Source organism: Eupeodes corollae, chromosome 2 (genome assembly GCF_945859685.1).
Source record: "Eupeodes corollae chromosome 2, idEupCoro1.1, whole genome shotgun sequence".
Classification (NCBI taxonomy): domain Eukaryota; kingdom Metazoa; phylum Arthropoda; class Insecta; order Diptera; family Syrphidae; genus Eupeodes; species Eupeodes corollae.
The window spans coordinates 118,668,171-118,690,811 of record NC_079148.1 but is presented as its reverse complement, the minus strand read 5'-3'; the positions used below and the strand labels follow the sequence as shown (position 1 = coordinate 118,690,811).

Here is a 22,641-nt window from a genome sequence, read left to right as displayed (position 1 = left end):
TTTAGTAATATCTCAGGTTTTACTAGTTACATTTTAAATGATGACAACTTCAAACCTGGCAATTCCAAAAATATTGGGCTTTACAAAATACAACCTCAAAATGGAAATATTCAATGAAAAACTCTAGAATTGTTTTTAGGTTCTTTAACATTCTGAACGAACGTTTTCACTTGTTCGAAAGATGTGATTCCTGCTACTCAAAAACGTTATCGCAAAAGTTCATTCGTTTTTGAAAAACAACAATCGTTTTCGCTTGGCTTTTTATTGAATATGGGCCCTTATTTTTTCATACGATATACAGTGATAAAGACTTCTTCTGAAGAACACTTTGTGTACCTAACCTACTTAATCCGTCCCTGATTTCTGATTTATACTTACTCTTTAAAATATATTCAAGTTGTTGCGATAGCTCATGATAATTTTCAACAAGTAAATGGTTCATTTGTTGTGATGTAGCTTTTAGGAATGCTCCAGTATCTTTGCTACCGTGACGCACAGCAGTAGTAGCATCATCAACACCCTCTTGCATATAAGCGTTTGTTGTGAAGGCGATTATAACACCAAACCTTTAAAAATAAAGAAAAAACCGATTAGCAAAAGATACACACAACTTGTTCCCACGAGTAATCCAATATTTTTTTAACTTACAGAATTCCAGTGGCGGCACAAATCAATAAAAATCCTAGGAATACCCGGCGACAGGTATCGTGTTTCTTATCGAACGGCTGTGAGCGTCCACCGCAAGCACCCGCACAACGGCAGCAGCAGAAGCATAATCTGAAAAAGGTAGGCAGACATTTTAGGTATGCAGGATATTATTTAGTAATTAGAGATTTTCTCTACACACTACTGCAGCAGGACGTCAGAAATGAACGGGGTACCGTTCACCGGAAATGCACGTATAGGTTTAGTGTGCAGAGTTCATTGTACCATGGTAACCCTTGAGGGTCAGTCAAGGGTTGGTGTGTGCACATGTATAAGTAAATATAATGGTTTTTACGGTACTTACCCAATTATTGGCATCAAAATGACTAGCAATGCAGTTAGAATAACAACCAGGAGTATTGGCCAGTAATGCTTTATTAAATCACCCCATTCGTTATGTTCAACCTTTGGCCCAAAACGCACACCCTTTTCAGTAACAACAATATATCCTATAAAGAAAAAATAATATTATATTAGCAATTTACTCTACACAAAGGTTGATAGTAAATATAAATATGTATACAAAACAAATATATAGGAAGGACTATAATTTCAGTACTCGAAATGGGAATAACAGTTAGAGTGCATTGTTCTGATTTTGGCATGATGACGTAGATATTTTGTCCTTAAAGTTAGAAAGTTGAGAGATTTACGAGCTACAATAAAGTTGTACGACAACGACGACGGTAGGTACCAACATTATCTTGAAGGCGTGGGTAGATGGAAATTAGGAAACAACAAAATTGTCGACAAAAAATAAAAAAACAAAAGACAAAGAGACAAAGAGACACAACTTTTCTCTGGAATACATTTTTAGATTTACTACAAAAGTTGTACTTGCTGAAAGGAAGGACCTTGGATAAAAAAAACAACAACTAACAAAAATAAAATGCCAAATAAAAGAAATAGAATAATGTCACGATTTGTTTTGGATCCCTCGTTTTGAAAGAGCGTATATTTTTCAAAATACAAGAAAAAAACATAAATCAACAAAATGCAGTAAAGGGTAATTAATGATTTTTAACGGTTTTGACTTTATACAAAGATTTATTTAAGTGTTGTTAGATGAATTCATCAATTTAAATTTTATATCGTAAGTGATGTAGAATAATTGCAGGAATTGATGTCGCTTGACTTCACACATTTATCCACATGTTTCGTTAAATGCCAGAAACGTATCTAGGATTATAGTTTGGAAGGGTCAAAGATGATATCAAAAGTAAATTAAATTTTTTGATCAATCGCCAGGAAATGTAGACTTCACAAAATTATGCCAAAAGCAGGTCGATATGTTTTCATTTGTTGAGTTTTTGAAGAAAAAGTTCCGAAAAATTCCAAATAGTTTAACTTTAAAAATTCAAACGTAATTTTTTTAAAATATATGAAAATTACATAGTGCCATTTGAGAACCCATAATTTTTCGAGTGATGGATAAGTGTTTACTGTGACAAAGGTCTTAAAATTTGTTTTGAAACAACTCAACATTTCCAGTTTATTCTCAAAACACTCGTAGGCTATTTAAAAGATTGAAGCAAAAAGGGTGAGAAACGAAATAAAAAATAACTATATTATTTCGTTAATGGTTACACTTAGCTCATGTCTGATTTGACAGATTAAATAATTCGACTGTAAACAGTCAAATATTTCATCTTCAAAAGTCCCATAGCTAGGCAATAACAATAGTTACACTTTATCTTCTTTGAAGACTTGTGGTTGTAGCAACTATATAGTTCACAGTAGCTCTATGTAGCTCGGATTATATGGCGTCTCGATTTATTCGAGAAAATATCCGTCAAGACTAGGTTTAATGGTCATCTTCTGATAAGCCCAACCATTACATCGGGACGCATTTAAGGCACAGAAAACCCGCACGCATACATTGAGAAGCCAATACACTCAAAACGAGTCACTGTTAGAGTGTTAGGTGCGGATTTTGGTCCAGAGGCACAATTGGGCCATTTTTTAAAAATGATCAATGAGTGGCCGTTATAGTCAATGGGGATCGTTATCGGACCTGTTGAACGAAATTTTGTTCACATTGAAGAGGATAGGACGGCGGCGCTACGTGCCACACAGCCAGGGCTACACTCTATGTTTTTCGCTCTGTTTCAAAACAAAAAAAGTTATTTGGCGGACCCTATATTTCTCATTTTTGCACCCAGGCTTTGTTTCGAACATCACGTTAGTTATTCTCCAAATATGCTAACATGAGCTGAAATTCTAGTCCAGTCAATAAATGAAAAAACTTGCCTTCACCTACAAAAAAAATCCAATGTTGTTCCACAAAACTAAAGCTCTTTAAATTTTATAAAAAATGTGCGTTCCAAAGAATTCATGTCTCCAATACCTTGCCTTGCTTATTTATAAACAGAAAGCTTGGTTCTAAGAAGTTGGTAAACCTTATATCAAGCTTACGGTTTTGTTCTTCATACTATGAAGCTCAGTACTTAGCAAATGGGTTCTAGGGCTGACTGCTACGCATGACATTTTCTTATCACTCGAAGAATTTACTGGCGTTCTTTTTTTACTAGTGAGCAATACATTAAGATTTTGGGGAGACACGTAAAATTAGAGATAATACAAACATTGCAAAGCTGTCCAGTTTTCAGTTACAAATGAAATCATGTCAATAGCGAGTGATATCGTTGGATATGATAAAGTAACTTGCTACAATGCTTATTCTCTAGGCATGCAGGATATGAGCCATATAGTGGCCCAACGAGTTTCAGAAGTAAGAAGAAACATACAAATTGAATATACTACAGTTTATTTTGTGACAATTACAGACACGAAAAAATGCTACCATATTTTTTTAGGAAATTTAATAAACTTTAATTTCGTGTTAAAAAAAAAACATAATATGTTTTCCTTAAACTCTTATAGAGTTATTTTACAAACTAAAACAAGTACACAAAAAATGATATCATATTTCTTTAGGAAATTTAATAAGCTTAAACTTTGTGGAAAATTATTTTTTTAAAAGACAAATAATTTTTAAGATAAACAGGAAAAACCGTATGTTACTCTTCGCTGCCGCTAGAGTTATTTTATAAACTATAGCAGATACAAAAAAAAAATCATAGAGATTTTTTTTATAAAATTTAATGAGCTTTAATTTTGTGGAACACCATTTTTTGATACGACTAAAAGTTTTCGAGATAAACGTGAATAACTGAAACATCTCCATGTTTCTCTTAACTGCCGTAGAGCTCACGTCGGATTCTTGGGGACTTATTTTTGGGTCATCATCATCACCCGACATCCCTTAGTAAGAGGTAATGACAATTATGCAAAGTTTTAAAACTGTTTGATTTTCTTTATTGAGGTGAAAAGTGAAAACCTCTATCTACTGGACTTTATAGTTTATTATGGCCCAGCTTACGCCGGGCACGATCAAAAATTTATTTTAGACTCATTAGAGTGCCCCTCTCCACGGAAATCTTTAGTAAAAGGCGAAAGATTTATTCGACATTGAAGAGAAGCCAGAGTAATTTGAACATATTTTGTCACATGTATTACAAACTTTTCTTGCAAGAAGATAGTGTGAACTAAGTAGCTGTAAATGATAAATTCAGTGTCAATTCTTCAACTCTTACAATTTCATCCCCTAATCGAAAAATGATTTCTTTTGTGTTTGTATGCTATGTATGTGTGGATCATCACATCGCCTTTAGTAAGTGTGAAAAGTTTTTTGGACTATTCCTGCTTAATGTTGATAAAGAATTTTAGAAATAAAATTGCTTGGATTTCTTATATTTCGAGTTAAGGAGTTTTGGAATATTGGTGGCAAAATTTTAGGATTTTTTGATTTTAAGTTTTTCAGGATTTTGTAATTATATTTCTGGAGTTTTTTTTTTCATAAATTGTAACATTTAATTCGAAGTTTTGGGTTTTAAAAATTCAGATATTTTGAATTTTTGGAAATAAAAGTTTTCCTTTTTTTAATTTTAGAGATTCTGGAGTGAGGGGTTGGATTTGGGTTCCTCTCTGTTTGGGATTTTAAAATGTTCTGGATTTCTAGTTTTCTAGGTGTCAATTTTTGGAGGTGTCAATTATAGTTCATACAAATACACAGGTTTTCTTCATGAAATCGTTAGGAGTATATCCAATATTTACTAACTTTTTAAATTCACTGAGAAACATCTATGAAGGAAAGAGTTAAGGGGTTTTGTTTTTTCTTTAATTTCTGGGAGAGGGTTTTCTGACTCTTGGATTTTGGAATTTGGTCCAACTTTTTGGGACTTGATTTAAAATTTTGATGGTTTAAGTTTTTTTTGGGGGGGCTTTCAAAATGTTTGTATTTCGTTATTTAGAATTTTTGAGATAATGAGTTAGTAAAGTTTTCGGGTTTGTGAATTTTACTTTAAGGGATTTTAAATTTTCCGGATATAGAATTTTTTAGTTTCTGAGGCTTTTGAGATTTTTGAGTTTTAACATTTTCAATTTTGATCATCGGCATTTTGAACACTCTACTTTTGGTTGACTGTGGTTTTTAAGGGGGCCCGTCTACCTTCAGTTTCAAAAAATCGATTTTTTTGCATATTTTTAATGTACACATAACTAAGAACATGCTCTGTGAAGGATTCGATGTAAGGCATGCTGGTTTGCGAGATATCGAGCCTCAAAACTTATTTAATTGTTACATTTATCTTCAAACGCCTTTTCCCAAAATTAGTGTTTTCAAACTGTTGGCTTGATTTTGGCGAAACTATAGAAGATATCTTTGATATAAAAAGCATTACTTATTCACAAAACATCTCGCTTAGTCTAGACACAAGCTTTTTTCGAGTTTTTACAGACTTTTTTAGATTGAAAAACATGGTCAAAAAACATGGTTCAAATCGCTGACATTTTGTGAAATTTACAAGTAGTCAAAAAATCTTGTGCCTAGACTTATTTAACGTTCTTAAAATTAAGTTAAAATGTTTGTTGTTGTTTTAAGGTTCTGAAGCTGAGATATCGTGCCAGCCGTTCTACTCCTTCGTACGGGCAGTAATGCATTCAATGACGCGTCAAGGGCAAATTTTATTAAAAAAAAGAGACTGGGATGCGACCCACACTGATAACTTCCCATCCCCTCTGTCGATTTGTCTTGCTTTAAAGTTTGTCTATAAGTACTCGTATCAATTTTTACCAAATTTGCGTACTATTTTTTGTAGATTTTATTTTTATAAAAAAACGGACTGTGGAATTTTATATTAAAATTACTGAATATTGAAAACAATATTTCCTGTGAAATAAAATAATTTTCAAACCAATATTTTTAATTTTTGAAAAGCTATTTGAGTCGAAAGTAAATTTTTACCAAGTTTTGTTAATTTTTTTTTCGGTTTTTATTTATTGTAAAAAAAACTGTCAATTCGATTTTTTGTAAAAAAAACTGTCAATTCGATTTTTTTCAAAATTTTACTGAATGTTGAAAACAATATTTTTTGAAAGATAAAAGTAAATTAAAGCCAATATCTCAAAGTTTTGAAAAAAATATTTTAGTCGAAAATCAATTTTTACCAATTTTTATTAATTTTGTTTTAGGTTTTTATTTTTTGTACAAAAACTGTCAATTCGATTTTTCTCAAAATTTTATCAGATGTCAAAAACATTATTCTACGTTGCACAAAATTCTTTTGGAGATGAAATCATATTTTAGTCATAAAATTTTGGGGGTGACAAATTTTGTTTCAGTTTTTTTGATTTATAAAAAACCGTTAAATGGATTTTTTCAAAAAATATACTTCTTAGATATCACGTTACAGTATATTATATAAAATTTAGTTCAAGTCTCTAACGTTTTTGGTTCATAAGATATTTAGGGTTAACCAACATTTTTCACCTTTCTGCCTTATTATCTGCATAACAAAATTTATTTGAAGTCGATATCTCTTCTGGTTCTTGAGCTATGGACGACGAAAAAAACGTCGCGAACGTACGAACGTACGTACACACGCACGCACAGACATCTTTCTAAAAATCTTTTATTTCGACTCTAGGGACCTTGAAACGTCGAGAAATGTAAAAATTTTCAATTTGACAAATCGGACCCATTACAATAACTTCCTATGGGAACTTAAAAATCAACATTTTTTATTTTTTATAAAAGTTCAAGAAATGATTGAAAATTTAGTTCAAATATCATGTGTAGGTTTTTTTGCGATCCGTCTTTGAATAATTTGCCCGAAATTTGAGCGCGAAGGTAGACGACCTCTTAGGGTTTATAGGTTTTTTTTTATTTTGAATGTTGCAATTAAGTCCGATTTCAAGATTTGGAGACTCGTTTTTATTTTAGTATTTCGTGATTAAGGGGTTTAAAAATGTTGGGTTCTCTGCATTTTCATTTTAGAATTTAAGAAATTATCAGATTGTTGTATTTCTGGTTTTTAGTTGCTCATTTCTTGTGGTATTGAATCTTTTAGAATTTTTTGTTTTGGTTTGGGTTTTTTATGGATTTTGAGCTTTCAAGTTTCTAGTATTTTTTGATTTTAGGGGTTTCTACTGTGATTTGGATTTTATGCTTAATACATTTAAAAAAAGAGAGTTTTCTAGGTTTTCAAGTAAAGTTCCAGATTTTAAGTCCATGACAGAAGAAAAAGAATCGAGATTAAAAACGAACGAGGGCATGAATTCGATTAAGCAGTATTCTCACCGGATTAATAGCTTTTTCAGCTTCCTCAACTTTTTGTAAATTCATAATACTCCTTCAAAAGATTAACACACCCAAGAACATTTAAGTACTCTGAAGCTACATGCCATACAACAAACAAAAATTGGAACAAAACATACAAAAGTAAACTCACCATTTGGAATAGCATCCTGTCCAATGAACAGCTTCATTACCTCATGTGTTATATTGTAAAATGGACTCATGCCACGTGCATTGAATTTGGTCGAACTCAAATAAGTGGTATTCTTATTCCACACCGAATATTCGGTTTTTGTTAAATCTAATTTCATTTCAATATCATCAGTCGCCGTTGTCAGACCTGGCAGTGAGCACATTACAGCTAAAAGCACACACATTGTCATAAGGGTCGTCATAAAATGTGATGCTGCAGCTGCTGATAATGACGATGACGATGATGTTGGCGATGTTGAACGACGCCATCGCCGGTGGGATTTGACATCTTCGGCAGTTGCAACATTTAGTGGCTCATTGGAATGTGATGATAATGATGAAAATCTAGATGACGATGATGTGCTTTGATGATGTTGATGTGTAGTTGAAGTCTCATTATTTGTGGGTGGTGTGCTTCTTGTTGTGTTATTATTTATTTGTTGTTGTTGTCTTGTTGGCAGCATTGGATTTTGTTGTAACCTGGCGGCATTGGTGGTTCTTGTTAGAAATGCAGCATCAGTCATTGTCGCCGTCGTGGACTTTTTTGTGGTGGTATTTATTGGCACTCCCATGTTGCCAATGGAAGGCCTACTAAGCTATTAATCAAAGAAACGATGATAATCCTGAAATTATAAACAAAAAAATATATAAACTTTAGAATCAGTTTTCAATTTAAATTTTAGAAGATTAAATAGTGTCACGTGTATGAGTTTAAGTTATATGCAAATTGTTACAACACATTTCATTTGAACTCCTCCTTTTGGCCTATAAAATATTGGACTTTGAAATTCGTATACTTAAAGACTTCCAATAGTGTTGCATAAAGCTTTTCCAAAGGAGGAAATATTTGATTTTGGTGCTGAAAGTGTGCAATCAACTGGAGCGCATGGCTGGCGAACCAAAAACACACAGGCATGTTCACTTTCGAAATGGAGTAGGTTTAGCTTGAAATATTATTTCTTTCAATTGTATGAATTCGAATTGGAATCCTCCATCAGCACTGCACGTTTTCATGTGAAACAGTGGAAAGCCCCTTGTGTGATATTACACCGACTTGGAAATGAAGTATCTACATAAATAACAAACTATGTATCTATAGTTCTGAAAATTAATAACGTTACGCCTTGGTGATTTCCTGAAGAGAGTCTTATATTATGTACCTAGATATAGATGGTAGATGGGACACAGATATAGATATGAATGGCGCTAAGCTGATGCTGCTATAGCATAAAGGCCAGAAACCTAGTTTGAAATGGAAATAAGGGAAATGATGGTACTGTGCACTGGGAGTATAGGTCAAGTGACCCAGATTCATTCAATTTCTTATTTCTTTCGCATTCTATATACACACATATTATGTTGCATTGTACATAAGTATTTTGTTGTTCCTAATATTTAACAAACAAATAATAACTGACCTATTTATTGATTTTTCTTTAAACTTTAAAATAACTCATTTATTTAAAAAAAAAAATGGAAACTGTTGGACGAAGGGAAGTTTATTAAACTTTTAATGGGAAAAAGGATAAAAGAGATAATTGATTTATACAAAATTTTGTATTTTTTCCTTCCTTCGTTTTACGTCAAGTTCTTCATTTAATGGTCCATAAGACTTCTTTGTTCGGATCAATCGCAAATTGTATGTTTTTAAAAAAAAGTCGTAGGCTAATACATTTCTTGTTAAGGGTTTTCTAATAAGAAGTTTGCTGTGATTTTTGACACTTGACTACGTACAATACACGCTTGAACAACTTACTGAAATTTTTAAACTTCACTTAAAAAATGTGAACATTTTACGGTCACAATTCGCAAAACTAAAACACTTTTCCGGAAATAGTAAAACTGGTGGTAAGATTAAAGCTGTTGAAATAAGTTATTGATGTGAAGACTTGAAAAATTGACAATTATTGATAAAATTTCAGGTTTATCGAATCCTTTTTGAAATAAGGCATACCGCAATCGACATTACATTTTTTGCTTTGCATACAAACTTAGACCTAAAGCCTATTTTAGCTCAGTTCACACAAGAATTCAAGCTAATTTTCCCTGATTAGAAAAAATCTTTATTTATTTATTTAGCTTAATACAAGCTTTAACTTATAATAACTTAACTTAACACTAACATACAAATTTTTTTTTTAAGTTTTTGTTATCAGTTTTCAACATTAATTCATATGGGACATAAAAACTCTTTTGTACAAGAACTAACAATTTTGGTTTTATTAGACTTAAAATTAAAATTGACGAGGAATTCGGACTCAAAAAGGAAAAAAGTAAAGGGTATCTTTCAGATGGGATTTGGAAATGTAAAAGTCGAAGACTAGCATTGCCATTAATAAGCAAATAATATATCAGCTTTTTTGCGTCTTATATATAAGCTCTGCAAACCTATCAGTTTTAGTCGATAGGTATAAGGAGGCAAGTTGGATGTATCATTCCAAGGGAGGCCACGTAATGCAAATCGGACGAAAGGTCTTTGAACATTTTCAATTCTGAGTGAACGGTTTTCATAAAAGGGGACCATACTTGGCGTGCATATTCAACATGGGGACAGACTAGGGAAATGTAAAGCGCTTTAGTCACATAGGGGTTGGAAAATTCTTTTGACCATCTCTTAACAAAACTGAGAGTTCTATTAGCTTTTATAATAATGGGAATGGAAATTCAGGTGTTTGCCAAGATCTCTAGTAGTAAACTCTAATGGGATTTGTTCGTTTGAGATGGGATATACATCGTTAACAGATAAGTCGAAGAGAAGGGGACCAAGGTGACTACCTTGTGGGACTGCAGAAGTTGCATGTATAATTGTATAGTACTGGAGACTGAGTTTCGGAAGAGGACTTTATAAGTTCTATTCGCAAGATAGGAGTGTATCCAGTTTATAAACATAAATGGAAGGACTAGGGCGCTTAGTTTGAAATGAATTGTCTTATGGGATATTTTATCAAGGGCTTTGCTGTAATCAGTGTATACAACATCAACTTCTTTTCCCTTTTCAAGGGCTTACAAAACTTTGGATATAAATTGAACTAAGTTAGTCGTAGTGGATCTACCTTTAGAAAAACCATGTTGAGCAGGGGAGAATAAGGGTAATAGAAATAAACGGAATCATAAACTTAGCTTTCAAAAAGTTTTGGGATGCATGATAGTTTAGCAATAGATCTATAATTTTTAATTTCAGTTTTATTACCTTGTTTATGAGTCGGAAATATACGAGTAAATGAACCTTTCCATATATGAGGAAACACAACTTGGGAAAGAGAGAGTTTATAAAGAGCAGTTTGAGGCTTTGACAGAGAATGCATACATTTTGTTAGAACAACTGATGGGACGCGATCAGAAACAGGGCTAAGTTTTCTGTGAGGCGTACGATTATGGCAAGAATCATCTCTTCAGCTTTTGTAAAAGATGAAATGGAGTTTGAGTGCCACCATCGAAATAACTAAAGTAGTGTGATCCTGATTCATGATCTTCATGAAGATGTTCAGTATACGATTTGCTAAAGTATTTAGCAAATGGATCAAGTAAGCCTGGATTTTCATCAAAAATAGTTTAAAATCTACTTTTCAACGCGTAGGTAGGCTACGTAAATCCGCAGAATTGAATATTTGTTGAAAAGCCCCTCTTAAAAAAACATGATCCTTTACAATGCTCAACCATCAATCAATGCTCAACCATCAATTCAAGACATACAAAATTTTTACAAAAAAAGCTCAAATTGTTGAGTCATTTAGATAAAATTGCATTTCAATTATTTGCCCTCTTCAAAATTTGGCTGCACTACAAATAAAGGTGACTTCTTAAGTTCTTGTCTAAATTTGTTCAATGTTAGTTTAATGACTAATTTTCCTTGCCGTCTTCTCGTATATCTTTTTTTTATTTCGTGAAAGCTCACATGTAATCAGCAATGAATTGGATAGAAATTAATTACATTTAAACAATTTAAGAATACAAAAACGAAATCCCTTGATTGGTTTGAAAAATTTCATAAAAAAAAACTTAATACATTTTCCAAACACCGGCTTTCCAAATGAGTAACATTTTATTTACGTGTAAAATTTGTATTACCAAAGAAAACAAATGATAAAACAAATAAATAATATGAGCAGTAATTAAAATCAAAATGTACAATAAAATTTCAAATAAAAATGTTATGATTCATTAACAACGACAACGGCGCGGGCGTCGTAAATCGTAAATTTAATTTTATTTCAAAATAGCTTTCTTGATTTTATCAAAAGCTTCAACACTCAATTCAAGTGCATATCCACTTCAAATTTAATTGGAATAATATAATGTTTTAAATTAGAATTTTGAAATTGACTAAGAATATCTATCTATAGGTAAGGTACACATAGGAAATAGTACTTATACGAAAGTAAATACTCATAATAAACACCTAAGAGTGGAATTTCTTATACAATTATATTATTATCTATATTAATTATGACAAATAAGTGATAATAACTGTAATTATTGTTAATTATGTATATTTATGAACATTTGGAAAATTTATTTATGTATCGAGAATCGAGATTAATTAATATTAATTTTGTTTGTAAGATTTCCTGAATTGATTTTTAGTCGATTGAGCTGAGCATGAAGTTTTAAGTATTTTGTGAGAATTTTCCACAATGCAAACTCGAAATACCCAGTCTTCCATTATGGTGCCGAGTTGACCTTTTCCGGGTTTTCAGCAAAACTCTAGCGACCTGTTTCAATGCTTTTTAACTAAACGACTTGTGACAGGACACGACTGAATTTTTTATGATCTCTTTTTTGTTTGAGGTCTTAATTATTAGGATATATAATTTTTGCGAAAATTGCGGATATAAAAATGCTATGGGTCAAAATACTGTATTTAAAATACTGTTTCTCAAAATACTGATAATGTAATATCAAAACGATTTTAATTTTTCATATTCACAGAATACTTTTTTAAAGAACGCATCATGACAATTTTTAATAAGCATAATGTTTTAATATACTTAATTTGATCAATAATTGTACCTATGATAATTCTTATGTCTTTAAATTATTAAAAACAAAAACTAAACTAGCTGGTAGATCCACTGCAACTAAGACTATTTAGTCTTGAATGGACTTGAGAAAGGTTATCAGTATGATGCTGTCTATGCTGACTTTCTTTTTCTTTCTAAAGCTTTACTTATGAAGATAAATAAAGTATGTTTTCAGTCAAACTTTTTAAAACGGCTTCCCGATATGTTTTTAAATTCAAAGTGTTTGATGTACGCGGATGATCTAAAAGTATTTCGTTTTACAAAATCTGAACATGATTGTTTTCTTCTGCAACAAGATCTTGACCTTTCATCGGACTGGTGTTTACCTAACTCTCTACATTTGAACATTTCCAAATGTCAAAGCTTAACGTTTTCTCGAAACCGTTGTCCAATTTATTTATCTATAAATTCAATCATATGCCATTGTCCGTTAAAACCTTTAAAAAAGATCTTGCAGTGATTTTTGACAAAAAGCCTGACTTTGTAAAGCATACAGATTTTTTAGTTGCTAAACTTTTGGTTTTATATTGCGTTACTCAAATGAGTTTTCCTATCCACGCACCTTAAAGTCTTGAATACTGCAGTGTAATTTGAAATCTTTCATATTTTCTTCTTTCATTTAGAATCGAAAAGATCCAAAAACGACTTACGGGAGTTGTAGTGAAAAGGCTTCAATGGGAGATAGATCTTCCGGATTGGGTTTGGAATCCTGTATGTATCTCTACTGTATTTACAATACTGTATCTCAAATACTGTATTTCAAAATACTGTATGTACGAAATACTGTATGATCAAAATAATGTAGCTCAAAATTCTGTATACCAAAATTCTGTTTTTCAAAATGCTGTAAATAGGCTAACAAATAAGAAACGTTTTGATAATGTAAAAAACTGCGCAATTTTTTACATTATCAAAACCATTTTTATTTGTCAGCCTATTCAAGCATGTTGAAATACATTTTCATTTAAAATATCATCCAATCCTATTTCTTCTTTAAATTTTTTGAGCATTGGGAAGCTGTCTAGGTTTCAATAACAGTTATTGTTTTTCGTGAAGTGATACGCTCAAATCATTTATTTTTTTAAATAAACGTTCATTACGGAACATGTCCTACAAAATAAAGTTGTCGTCAATGAGAAAGGTTCTAACTTCAGCACTCATTTCGAAAAAGCGCATCAGTGTTTTTCCGCGAGAAAGCCACCTTCCTTCCAGGTGAAGAAGTGAAGACTTATGTAGACTACTCATGTCATCACACAATACTTTATAAAGGCTTGTATCCTTTGGCCGTGATTTAATAAAGTTGATTATTTTTAATCTTCCATCTAACACCTCTTTAAGGGAGACCGGCATTTTTTTCATTGCGAGGGCATGGATGGCGGTGTAAAACGCAATGTCTACCGTTGCATCCTTTAAAAATTTGCTTCATTCTTGCGACGGCACCGGACGTTTTTCCAGTCATGGCATTAGCACCGTCCTTGCATACATTCAGGCAGTTAACCCATGGTATTTCACTTACAATTTGTCAATCAAATTCAAAATTTCAGCACCAGTTGTAGTAGTTGGCAACGACTTGCAGAAGAGCAGATTTTCTTGAAAGGACTGTAGATATTGGTAGCGCACAAATACTATTAAAATAGCCTTCCCTGCAACATCCGTTGATTCAATCATTTTTAGCCCAAATTTTGTGACTTTTATTCGTAAAAGTAAAGTAGCTTTAAAATTCTCCGCTAAGTCTCCGACTCTTATTGATATTGTGTTATTTGACAAAGGAAGTTTTCGGCAAAGGTATGAGATTCACCAATTTGCGCTATTCGGAAACTTACCGAGTAGCCATCAACGGATTTTCTTTCACTGTCTTTGAGTGATAAGTAATAATGTGACGTTTCATTTTTGCTGGAAACACTATAATGTTAGGCAACACATTGAGATTTGTTGTCACTTGTCTCAGCAAATCTAAAATTCAAATATGATTCGTGGTAAATATTTACTGATTTTATTTCTGTAGCATTGATCATCGTGGAAGAAGTAGTAGTATCAAACTCAAACCCTCCAAAAATCTCTAATAAAATCATTTTGTGCCTAATATTAATATTTTAATATTAGAAGAAGAAGACCAAAATTAACAAGTTACTAGTCCGTCTTGGAATTCTTATATTTTTTAAATATTTCCGCGGAGTACTTGAATATTCTTCTCATTTTAAATCATATTGATTTTAATTTTCATATAAATAGATACACTTTGAAAAATAATATACTTTTGTTCTTTTCGAAATAATTAATCAAACCATGTTTATATTGTTGAATATACATTATTAACTTGAATTAATTAATCACTCTCTGAATACATTCATTAGTACACTGACTTACAAATTGTTATACTTACTTTCATTACTTTACATTACATTACATTATGTAGTTCTAACCTCAAGTCTTTTGTATTAAACGCTTTAACTTCCTCTTTTTATCCTGGAAGTCAAACTGATCGGTTGTTTTATTTTTATCAGGTTATGGGCCCAGTCCCTTGTAATAATTAAATTAAATTTTTTTTTTACATCTACCATAATCTAAGTCTTTTCTTTTAACTGCGGAGAATTCGTTATTTTGCGAGAAATAAAAGTAATATTTCAGATTCGTAAAAGAAGGCCGGATTGCAGAGATTAAAGAAGATCAGTTTTGAGAAATCAGCATTTAATTTCCTAGAAGTTTTTTTTTTGTGTCTGACATGGACAACGAAACAATTAAAATAGACAAACTTCAGTGTGCAGAACAGTGGTGCACATGGAAATTTCAAGTACGTATTCTTCTAAACGCAAGTGATCTCTTCGAGGTTGTGACTGGAGAAGAGAAGATGCCAGTTGTCGATGAAACAAAACCTGCTACCAAGTTGGAGTTGAAAACATGGCATCAAAGGGATAGAAAAGCGCAAAAAATAATTGCTACGTCAATTGGACAAAGTGTGTTAGTGCATATTATGCATTGTTTGTCTTCAAATCAAATGTGGTCTAAGCTTTGTTCAATTTATGATCAAAAGTCAAATACTAGCATAAGCATGCTACAGCAACAATTTCATGGTTTTAAAAAAGACAAAAATGATGACATTGCGACTCACATAAGCAAGTTAGAGAGTTTAACTCAGCAGCTTAGAGAATCTGGTGAATCGGTTTCTGAGTCTATGTTAGTTACCAAGGTATTGATGACGTTACCAGAAAAATTTGCACATTTCTTTAGTGCGTGGGAATCGACTGAAACAAAAAACCAGACCATTGGTAATTTAAGATCTAGACTAATTATGGAAGAAACTCGTTTGGGCACATGTGATGCTCAAAGGTCAACAGAAGCAGCTTTGTACATAAAAGACGAGAAAAAATACGGTCAATCTAATAAGAAGAAGAATCAAAACTCTCAGAGACGCAAAGGTAAATGCTTTATATGCAAACAGTCTGGTCATTGGAAAAATAATTGTCCAAAGAGAAACAACTCAAAGCAACTTAATTTTGCAAATCGTGAGAGTGCTTCTATTGATGGAAGCAGCTGTGATGCATTTGTTTGCGAGACGATTACCATCGGAGATGCTGTGACAGTAGATGATTGGGTTTTAGATTCGGGAGCCAGTGAGCACATGTGCTTTAGGCGAGAATGGTTCAGTTCTTACGAGAAGTTGGAGACACCAGTCATGATTACAGTGGGCAATGGAACCCAGATCAGAGCGCATGGTAGAGGCGATATCCATATCGAAGCATACAATCATCAACAGTGGGTTAAAAAGCGACTCACAAATGTGTATTTTGTTCCTGACATCAGAGTTAATTTGTTTTCTTCTGGAAGTGCGTTGGATAAAAAAAATTATTCCCTAGTGTCTGACAGTGAAAAATGTGAGATTTTGAAAGATGGCCAACCAGTTGCTATTGGCATCAGATGTAGTCGCCTATATAAAATGCTTTTTAGAGTAAAAAATGAAAGTGTTCATGCTAATCTAGTGTCTAAAATTGAATCTCTGGAAGTGTGGCATAACAGGTTAGGTCACATGTGCATTGGACAAGTTAAAAAAATACTTAATCAACGTGAAATTAAATTTGTTGATAACCCCAATTTTTTTTGTGATGCATGTGCTATGGGAAAAATGCATCGTTCTCCATTTGGTGAAAGTCAGTCTAGAGCAACAGAAAGAGGTGTTCTCGTGCACACAGACCTATGCGGCCCTATGCAGACGAAGTCGTTAGGAGGTTCAAGGTATTTTTTATTGTTCAAAGACGATTATTCAAGCTTTAGAAAAGTATATTTCATTAAAGAAAAAAGTGAGGTTCCGTCTTTAATTGAAAAATTTCTTAATGAAGTTCAGTCTCTTTTAAGCAATAACATTAAAACTCTCAGGTCCGACAATGGTTTGGAGTTTGTCAATAAACATGTTCAAGATCTTTTGTCAGCACGTGGGATTATTCATCAATTGTCTGTTTCTTATAGTCCTCAACAAAACGGACGTGCGGAAAGGGACATGCGTTTTATTGTGGAAATTGCTAGAACTATGCTGCATGGCAACGACTTGCCTCTTAGACTGTGGAGTGAAGCTGTCAATACGGCGGTTTATTTATTAAATCGTTTTGGACCGTCTCCTGTTAAGAACAAAAGCCCTTATGAGTTGTGGTTGCAGCAAACTCCCAGTATTAGCAATTTGAAGTCTTTTGGCAGTGAAGTTTTCATACATATTCCTAAGGAAAAAAGGCAAAAGTGGGATAAAAAGGCTTCGTCGGGAATCTTTGTTGGGTATCCAGATAATACAAAGGGGTTTCGTGTTTGGGTACCAGAATCAAACAAAATACAGCTTTCTCGTGATATTTTGTTTAAAGAGAAGGCAACCTTCAAGCTGGAAACTTCAAATGAAACTCCAAAGGAAGATATTAAGGAACCTGTTGTTGCTGTTGTTGATGAGCCGTTGAGAGGTGATGCTGTTGTTGATGAGCCGTTGAGAGATGTTGCAGTTGAGACAGATAGACTGGAGAACTTGACAGGAAGCGAAGATGATCAATTTAGTTCGGCAGAAGAGGGTGGACCGCACCGAGCAGAGGCCGAAGAAAACACTTTGATAAAAGCCAATGAGAAAACGAAAAGTAAAGAGCTAGAAGCCGCACAACAACGTCGTCGAGGTCAAAAGAAATTCGATGGAGCTTCAGATTCTGTTTTTAAGTCCAAGCTCCGCAGCAATGAAAATTGGGACGCGGGGCCTCATCCAAGTTTGGTAGCTGCAATAACAGAAGGCCATGCATTTTTGGCTGGGACGATGGAGCCATTGACCTATAGTGAAGCTATCAATTCAGAGGATTCTAAAATGTGGATGGCAGCTATGGAAGAAGAAATGGAAGCTCATCGACTGAACAAGACATGGGAGCTCGTGGATTGCCCAAAAGATAGAAAGGTAATTCCTTGTAAGTGGGTATATAAAGTTAAGCTTTCTGCTCAAAACAATATTGAGCGATATAAAGCTAGGTTGGTTATCAAAGGTTGTAGCCAACAAGAAGGAATCGACTTCAACGAAACCTTTAGCCCAGTTGCTAAATTCAATTCAATACGAACAATTATTGCCATAGCTACATGTAAACGACTTTTGTTATACCAATTTGATGTCAAAACCGCTTTTTTGAACGGGACATTAGAAGAGGACATTTATATGGCGCAGCCAATTGGATATGTGGACCAGTCGGGAAAGGTTTGTAAGCTAAATAAAACCTTATACGGCCTCAAACAAGCTTCGAGAAACTGGAACCTGACCATATCTAAACTACTCAATAATTATAATTTTATAACGTGCGCTGCTGATCCATGTTTGTTCGTGCTTCGGAAAGAGGAGAGAATTGTTATAATCGCGCTGTATATAGATGATGGACTGATGGCAGCAACCGACGTGAACGATATTTATGAGCTGATTACATACTTAAATCAACATTTGCAACTTACGATGAATAAGGCGAATTACTACCTTGGTTTGGAACTGAAGCGAAATTCTGCTGGAGATATTCATGTTTTGCAGTCTGCTTACATTCAACGTCTTTTGAGCCGTTTTAATATGGCAGAATCAAAAGGTTTTGCTACACCGTGCGAAGCAATATCAAAATCGTCACTTCTCAGTCCAACTTCTACGGATGAAACTGGTTTTCCGTACCGAGAAGCGATTGGATGCCTGATGTATCTGGCCATAGCTACAAGACCAGATATTTCATATGTTGTTGGAGTTTTAAGTCGATACCTGGACAGGCCAGCTCCACAGCATATCAAAACATTGAAACGAGTCTTTCGTTATTTGAAGGCTACTCAAAATATAGGTATATTTTTCAAAAATAAATGTAACTTAAATCTTTTATGTTATAGTGACTCCGATTACGCTGGCGATGTCGACACACGACGATCAACTAGTGGTTATATATTCCTACTAGGAGATTCACCAATTGCCTGGGGTTCACGAAGACAACGATGCACAGCACTATCATCAACGGAAGCTGAATACGTGGCAGCATCAGAAGCCGTAAAAGAACTCATGTGGATAAGAGTTTTAATAAGAGATATCCTACAAGAGTGCGATGTGCGAGCAATGCTTTATATAGACAACCAAGGAGCTTTGAAACTTATCAAAAATCCGGAATACCATTCGAGGACAAAGCATATCGACGTTCGAGTGCATTTTATAAGAGAAAAGTATTATGAAAATTTATTTGATATTTCTTATATACCAACTAATGAACAATTAGCTGACATATTTACTAAACCTTTATGTAAAGAAAAATTTGAATACTTTAAAGTTAAAATTAATATTATTTAATAATTGTTTGTTTTTGCTTTTCAATTAGAAATTGTAAATGTCAATAATGAGGGGGAGTGTTGAATATACATTATTAACTTGAATTAATTAATCACTCTCTGAATACATTCATTAGTACACTGACTTACAAATTGTTATACTTACTTTCATTACTTTACATTACATTACATTATGTAGTTCTAACCTCAAGTCTTTTGTATTAAACGCTTTAACTTCCTCTTTTTATCCTGGAAGTCAAACTGATCGGTTGTTTTATTTTTATCATATATAATTGTTAATTTAAACACTTAATGCTATATATTATTATGCCTATTTTTTTTGTTATAAAGATTGTTTATTTCTCGACCTTTTGTAATCTTATTGTAGATGTTAAGATCTCTAATTGATGTGAATAAATAAATAAATATCTTCGATATCAAAAACTAATCGATTGTATGTAAAAAAAAACAACAATATAAAAATGCAAAAAAACACATTTTTTAGGGGCATCATGGTTTAGTCTTACAATGGATTAAATATCTACAACCCATAAATATAAAATAATATTTGGAACACTAAAAACACTTTATTTTGATTTTGTTTTATTGTGCATTTTTTAGGACGACTATTTTTGATAAATACCATATTTATGTCTAAAACATCATAAACAAAACATTTTTATAGCCAACAAAACACAAACAAAAATATCAAATAACTTTGTATATTTATCTTAAATCAACAAAAATATTTGATGATAAATTCCTTTTGATTATTTATTTATTTTAACTATGAAAAGATGCATTGCAGTTTATTTAAATTTGATATGGATTTTATTTTTCTGTTGATTTGATCAACTTCACAATTTAATAGCTGCTGCAAATTAAACTAGGTTAAATCTCTTTTATTGAGCGTGAATATATCAAATTCAAATACAGTATGAGAAAAAAGCTCACATTTCAAGGTACAAATATTCATTCACAATTGCAGCACAAAAACATTTCAAATTAATTTAATTGAATTCTTCCAAAAAAAAAGCACTCAAAATGGAGGAAATTAATAAAAACCAAAAACAAGTATAGAACAATTAAGTTTTTTTTATCCCCACCTTGAAAAAATAGGGTTGGATAAAGTTTTTTCTTCTTCGAAATTGATGCCAGTGATTTTTCTTTTTCAAAAAAACAATATACAAAAAAAACACACCCAACACGACCAAGTGCAATTTAGACACTTAATTAGAATCAATTATTGCCACCAACAAGAATATGTGAGACATTTAGAGTGTAGGACAGGGGTGTGGTTCGGTGTGTGGCAATTTGTGTTGATAAATTGAAGGTGATTCATAGAATCTGCAAAAGAATTCGACACCAAAGATAAGAAAATGGGAACAGAAAAAAAACCACAAAAAAGAATTACAGAATGTGTTTTTTTTAAATGTTATTAAATTAAATTCTCAACCTTAAACTTTTGTATCTTTCTTAAAAAAAACATTGGGGTGTTTGATAACAAAAAACAACCAAAAATATTAGCTGGTATAAAAACATGGTCTTTTGAGTTTCACTGTCAAACATGGCATTACATAATAAAACTATTAAAAGCCAAGAAATTGGGTATAATTATAACAGTTTTTATAGCAGTATTTATCCAATATAGTCTTTGATTACCATTAATTATACCAGTTTTTATACCAGTGTTTATCCAATATAGTCTTTGATTACCAACAAATTACAAAAAACTAAACTAAAAAAGTATTATTTCAAAAAGATGCAATTAGACCACATTTATACCAATCATCATTTGATAATCTAACTTCTATTGCCTAAGAACTAATACTTGAGTTAGAGGAATTAGAATATAGAATAGAAAAATACAAGATTTGTTTTTATACCAATCGTTACTCGGTTAAAACTAACTTTAATTCGAAACTAATTCTTAAAATAGAATATAAAATTGAAAAAGAAGAGAGAATTAGACTAGATTTTATACTGATTATTAGTTGATAATAAAGGTAGTACCCGTGGCATGATGGTTAGTGCGTTGGACTGTCATGCAAGGGGTCTTGGGTTCAATTCCTGCCCGTGCCACCTTAAGTAAAAAAAAAAATAATTTCCGCGGGTACTGCCTCTTCCGAGGAATTGACAAATCCTTCAAGAGTAATTCTTGTCATGAAAAAGCGCTTTCTCAAATTAGCCGTTCGGATTCGGCATAAAACTGTAGGTCCCTTCCATTCCTGACAACAGTACTCGCACACAGGAATGGTTGAGAGTTGTAAGTCACTAGGCCCTGGTTCACAACGGACTGTTGCACCATACATTTTATTTATTTATTTAGTTGATAATAAAGACAAAATTAGCAAGAATTAGACCTGTATTTTACCAATTATAAAACGACAAATAAGCACAAGCTAGAAGTAAAAATAAGACCAGTATTTATACAAGCCGTCTCTTTATAAGCATTTACCATTGAATCGAAAACAATACTCACTATAAATAAAGTCAGAATTTTGAAACATAATTTTTGAGAAACGACAACAGTAGACCAGTTTTACAGTTTTATACCAGTCGTCAATTGGTAGCCAAATACTAAAATACTTTTATCATTTTATCAATAAACAATCATAGCACCTAATACGAAAGTATCTTTTCTAAAAGTGTTAATAATATAGACACGTTAAGGCATAGAAGTTTATTGTTTTCTTATTTTTATACCACTCATTGACACTACTTATCTATTTTGTCACATCCTAATGTATCACCAAATAGTTTTATTATTATTTAGTTTTTCTTTTTTTCGTTTGAAAAGTTTCTTTTAGGGCAGTTTGATAAACCACAACTATGAGGTATTTTTTGGCAAATTGTTAGCCAAAAAAAGGTCACGCACTAGGTTACAAGACTACATATATTTTTATTGGCCCAGACCGTATGTGTGTTCACAAAGATAAACTATTTATTGATGACACGCCATGCCATCACCAACCGACCATTCGACTGTCCGTCAGTTCTTTAGGGGTTGTTAGTTCATGGCCAAAAAGAATTTATCACGTTCTATGTGAAAAAGACAAATGTTTAGTTGTGGGTGATATGGCTAATCTATCTCACACTTTTATCATCTTCAAGACTTCAAGTATTGATGATATACGGCTGCTACACGCGAATTATCACAGCACGACACGACACACTTTATACCAACGTATAAAATGAACTTAAAAAAAAGAAATACTAAACGCATATTTGTGGCTTTTGTTGTCTTGCCATTTCATTCGAATCAAATAATGGTTTCTTCAACAAAAGAAGGAAAAACAA

The 22,641-nt window shown here is 32.7% G+C and overlaps 1 protein-coding gene and 1 non-coding gene across 5 annotated transcripts in view; both read right to left on the bottom strand.

The window, feature by feature from the left end:
• The window catches only part of LOC129948399 (prominin-like protein), a 212,981-nt gene that overhangs the window by 28,909 nt on the left and 161,431 nt on the right, over nucleotides 1-22,641 (bottom strand). For all 4 annotated transcript variants that reach the window (XM_056059393.1, XM_056059389.1, XM_056059390.1 and 1 more), the window contains exons 4-7: nucleotides 7,497-8,157; nucleotides 1,010-1,154; nucleotides 649-777; nucleotides 379-566 (exon numbers count right to left, since the gene is read on the bottom strand). In XM_056059393.1, coding sequence (XP_055915368.1) covers nucleotides 379-566; nucleotides 649-777; nucleotides 1,010-1,154; nucleotides 7,497-8,106 — 1,072 coding nt within the window. In that variant the 5' untranslated portion in view covers nucleotides 8,107-8,157. The remainder of the gene's footprint in view (nucleotides 1-378; nucleotides 567-648; nucleotides 778-1,009; nucleotides 1,155-7,496; nucleotides 8,158-22,641) is intronic.
• On the bottom strand, nucleotides 4,076-4,196 carry LOC129948645 (U5 spliceosomal RNA). Its single transcript, XR_008781933.1, has one exon. It is a non-coding gene; the product is annotated as a U5 spliceosomal RNA (small nuclear RNA).